Source organism: Alternaria metachromatica (assembly GCF_023757995.1).
Source record: "Alternaria metachromatica strain BMP 0045 chromosome Unknown scaffold_21, whole genome shotgun sequence".
Classification (NCBI taxonomy): Eukaryota; Fungi; Ascomycota; class Dothideomycetes; order Pleosporales; family Pleosporaceae; genus Alternaria; species Alternaria metachromatica.
This window is the reverse complement of record NW_026055512.1, coordinates 488,125-492,804: the sequence shown is the minus strand read 5'-3', so window position 1 is coordinate 492,804 and position 4,680 is coordinate 488,125. Positions and strand designations below refer to the sequence as shown.

General features: G+C 51.7%; 2 protein-coding genes across 2 annotated transcripts; one reads left to right on the top strand and one right to left on the bottom strand.

Annotated features, from left to right (window-relative positions):
• J4E83_008037 (uncharacterized protein) lies at window positions 1-1,771 on the top strand (the record flags this gene model as incomplete). The annotated part of the gene is made up of 4 exons (XM_049334934.1): window positions 1-150; window positions 209-577; window positions 628-1,408; window positions 1,458-1,771. 4 exons carry the CDS (start codon window positions 1-3, stop codon window positions 1,769-1,771), a joined length of 1,614 nt encoding a protein of 537 aa, XP_049186085.1.
• Window positions 1,772-2,034: 263 nt separating this feature from the next.
• J4E83_008036 (uncharacterized protein) lies at window positions 2,035-2,802 on the bottom strand (the record flags this gene model as incomplete). The annotated part of the gene is made up of 3 exons (XM_049334933.1): window positions 2,035-2,303; window positions 2,355-2,690; window positions 2,742-2,802. The coding sequence occupies 3 exons, from the start codon at window positions 2,800-2,802 to the stop codon at window positions 2,035-2,037; spliced, it is 666 nt and encodes a 221-aa protein (XP_049186084.1).
• Between the last annotated feature and the right edge of the window lie 1,878 nt (window positions 2,803-4,680).

Genomic DNA, 4,680 nt, shown 5'->3' with positions numbered 1-4,680 from the left:
ATGGATCTATCAAAGAAGGATGCTACGCAATTTGCGCAAACTTCTGCGTCAAACTCAGAGGTCGAACATGGAGCCGTCGGTACGACGTATGAGGTCAAACGCGACCTTGGGCGTCGTCATATCAACATGATTGCCATAGCTGGCATGATCGTATGTCAAACCACTTCAAAGCATTCTTGCAGTCTCCATACTCATGCATCAACTTTAGGGTACCGGACTTTTCTTAGCATCCGGCCAGGCCATCGCTACCGCAGGACCAGTCGGCGCTCTCTTCGGATATCTGTGCATGGGCTTAATTGCATGCGGTGTCGCCCTGTCTGCAGGAGAGATGTCGGCGTTTATGCCTGTCACTGGAGGATTTGTCCGCCATGCCACGAAGTTCGTGCAACCTGCACTCGGCATCGCAACCGGATGGAACTTTTGGTACACCATGGCAATCACAGCACCAGCTGAGCTCGCCGCTGCGGCAACCTTGATCAACTTCTGGGACAACAGCATTAACCCTGCTGTTTGGTACTCCGTGTTTATTGTGATCATCGTGATCATCAACTTCTGCGGAGTGAAGGTTTATGGCGAGGTGAGTCCTCACGCAACCTACTTTTGGCTCATATATCTGACAATTCAAAGAGCGAAGTCTTCTTCGCAGCTCTCAAGATCCTCCTCATCATAGGTCTCATCATCGCCGGCTTAGTCGTCGACCTTGGAGGATCCCCTAGTGGAGATCGAATCGGCTTTCGATACTGGAAGAACCCCGGTCCTTTCAACGAATACATCGTCCCTGGAAACACCGGCAAGTTTCTCGGTTTCTGGAGCTCCTTGATCTCCGCAGCCTACAGCTACGCAAATATCCAGGTGGTCGCCATCGCTGGCGCCGAGACAAGGAACCCAAGAGTCATCATCCCTAACGCTATTCGAATGACGTTCTGGAGAGTACTCATCTTCTATGTTGTCAGCATCTTCATCGTTGGCATGCTTGTACCGTTCAACGACCCGAACCTTGGCATCTCTACTGGTGATGCTCAGCAGAGTCCTTTCGTCATTGCCTTCCAGCGCGCAGGTATCAACGTTCTGCCGTCAATTATCAACGCTATAGTATGCACTTCGGCCTTTAGCTGCGGCTCTGCATGCGTCTTCCTTGCATCACGGACCCTTTACGGGCTGGCAGAGGATGGACAAGCTCCCCGTGTCTTGCTTCGCACAAACAGGTTCGGAACGCCATACTTGGCGATAGGAGCTTCTCTCATCTTCATGCCACTTGTCTATCTCAGTCTGGGGAGCAATTCTTCGGTGGTGTTTGGGTGGTTTGTCAACATTACAACCATTGCTGGGCTGATTGGGTGGCTTGTCATCAAGGTCACGTACCTGAGGTTCTTCTACGCATTGAAGTTCCAGGGTATCAGCCGAGACCGTGAGTTCACCACCGTTCGCTTAACAGAATACGATGCTGATATTCCCAGGTCTCGCATACAAGAGCCCATTGCAGCCATACCTCGCTTGGGTCACTGGGGGCGCGCTCGTGCTTGTTATCTTGTTCTCGGGATATAGCGTTTTCTTCCCCGGTCGCTGGAGCGTGGGCACCTTTCTCACGTACTACGTCGATATAGCTATCTTCATTTTCCTGTGGATTGCTGGGTTCTGCTACGCGAGATCGGGAATCATTGCTTTGCAAGATGTCGATCTGTCGGAGATTGCGGATGTTGACCGCGAGAAGGCGGAGATCTTGAATTCAGTAGAAGAAAATCTGTCGTGGTGGAGGAAGTGGGTCATATAGTTTACGGAGGATATCCAGAATATCTACAATGTGAAAGCCCATATTGTCCAGAGACCCACGCCTCGATGATTCCTATTATAGTGGCACATCACGAACATAAACAGTAGTAAAGGACAAGCTAGATCAGGGAATTGCAACAATATGTGCAGAATTGATGCTATAGGTATATACATAGAAGTAGAATGAAGCACATCAAGCTTCAATGTGATTGCGAGAAGACGATCCTAGCGCCCAATCCATCGCGTATCCAAAGCAACCCACATCTAGTAGGTAGCGACCTTGGGACCAGGAACAACGTAGGAGTTGAAGTTGGCGTAGATGTTCGCGGTATAGCCAGAGTCGGTGCTCTTGACGTGACCGGGGATCTTAGTAGTGGGAGAGGGCTTTCCGGAGCCGCCGCCAGTGACCTTGACCTGAGCGCAAGAGATGTAGAACTGGGGCGGGCTGCCGGGGTTGTGGATACCGAGCTGCTCGATGCGGAGGAGGTACTCTCCAGCGGGGATCTGGGAGGGGATGGTGGTGGAGTAGGTGGCTGGGACGTTGTTAGATAAACTCCGATACGGTGTTGTAGTTTGTGACTTACCACTCATGTCCCACTTGGCCTGGCCACCGGAGAAGGTGGGTCCAATCTCCTTGATCTTGAACCAGTCGGAGGAGCCATCTGCAGCGGCAGCAGAGTCGACCTTGGTCATGTAGAAGGTGACGGGACCTTGGTGGTAGACAGCCTGGTCGGCGGTGAAGGAGACGGTGGAGCCAGCAGCGACCGAGACAGTGGTGGTGCCGCTGCCCGAGTTACCGCCAGCATTGCATCGCAGGTTCTTGTCCGCAAGGTCGGTGACGGGACTGTTGTTGGGAACGGGCCTGATGTTCTGGAAGTTGGCACCCTTCACACCGTTGGCGGTGAGCTGTTGGAAGATGTCTTGTACCTGTTAGTATATGCTGGTGCAGAATGAGTGGTGAAGTGCCATACAGTGACCCGAGGCAACGTTGGCAAAGGCCGCAACGGCGGTAGCGATAGCAATGCACTTCATGATGTGAGTTTGGTAAGTGAGAGACTGATGAGGATAGCGAATGAACTCGAAGGTGCTGATGATCTTGGTAGAGAATACGAGAGCAAAGTCCCCGGTTCTTATATGTGTTCTTCCTCACAGATACAACGCCTCGAATGGATACCACTCCATATTGCAGCACGCAGGACATGACCAGAGAGGGTAAACGTCAAGCCATGATTGGCCCAAGCATGAAACTCGAAATGAAGAAACGTCACAGGACAGGCACGATGGGTACCGCAGGGCGGCAAAGAACCCGGGACGTGAGGTGGAGTGTGGATACTCATTGCCGGTGGCAGTTCGTAGAATTTTCCTTCTGGAACGACCTTGTGACAGCCTTCGACGAGGCGAACAAGTGATGGTATGGCAGGTAATATCGCGAGTATGGGGGCTTGACATGCAGGACTGCAGGTCATTGGTCATGCATGCACGAAATGTGCGTACCGGGCGAATAGGAAAAGCGCATGTGCCGACGACTGTGGGTTCTATCCGTCGGAGCTAGAGACTGGCGCATTTGCTGGAACTGTACAACACTGGACGCCTAGGATAGATTAATATCTGGGGTAATATGTTTTTAATCACCATGGTCCAAGCTAGGGCGGAACTTGAGGCGATGGGAAGAAAAAGGAAACAACACCGATCCACAATGTCCACCCAAACTGGTTATCGCACATGTACACCGGTGTACTACGGCAAAATATGAGTCTTGTCTGAACGTCTGAGGTGTTGTTGTTTGTGCGAACGACTTGCAACGGCGTAGATGTTTCATACCGAGTCATGCAATCGACGCAACCGGATGCCGAACGACAAACGAGGTGATGATTGCCACAACCTCTATCGCTTGAAACAGGCACCTGAGAACTTGTATATTAATCTTGCTGAAAGGTTTTTTTTGTGCAAGGTCTTGCATATGCAGGCGCCATCGTCTCGTCGAGGTCGATCGAGCAATCGCTGTGGCGGGTGGCTGGTCAATTTCCCATCTCTTGTCGCGAACTTGGACAAAAGCAACTCTGGAAATCAAAGGGTTGCTCGCTTGCCCTGTGGATCTGGAGTAAGGCCCGCTCTTCCTGTGCCAGGTTGGCAGCGTGGATGTGAGTTTTCTAAGAGTGGGTTCCAAGGTTCGCTATTGCACACTCTCTGTTCCTTCCGTTGCGAGAACAGCAGATCCCAGGCATTTTCATGTTTGTGGTGCTGAAGAGATCGCAGGTGATGGCGCGTCACCGGAGCAGTCAAGCAGGCGCGTTTGGTGAGGCCAGCCCCCTGCGAACATCACTCTGTCGCGCAAGCCAGGTACGAAATCTCGCTGCGCCGTACAGGCTATTTCAAAAGCGCAGGAATAGAATCTGTACCCCTATGTATCAAGCAAGGTAACGCATCAGCTTCGAAATATCTTGGAGATACGCGCCTGTGGTTCCTAGGTTTACCTGGCTTCCGCGACAGCGCTAGATGCCTTGGTAGAGCTTCATTCAACATACTTGCCTGGAATATCGTTATCGGACCAAGTGAATTCGCATGAGGCCCAAATGGCACAGCTCGAGAGCGTTCGCTGGAAGCTTGCCACGTTGAGAGCATGGGAGCGACTTCCAAGGCTGGGACCTCAGGAGCGGGGTACAACACGTGATTCCGTTGCACGTCGCGTCGCCATCGACATACGCCTAGTACTGACACGGAAAGTCCATGCGGAAACTATACGAAGATACGCCAGATCCACAGTCTTATCACATCGAATGCTGTGTTAGGGCAACAGCGTTGGGCGGTAGTTCGAGCGTTATAATTCATTCCTCCGAACTCAACTTCTTCTACTCCCCATCTTTGAACTCTTCGTCAATTTCGTGTTTTCCAATTGTTCGTTGCGAGAAG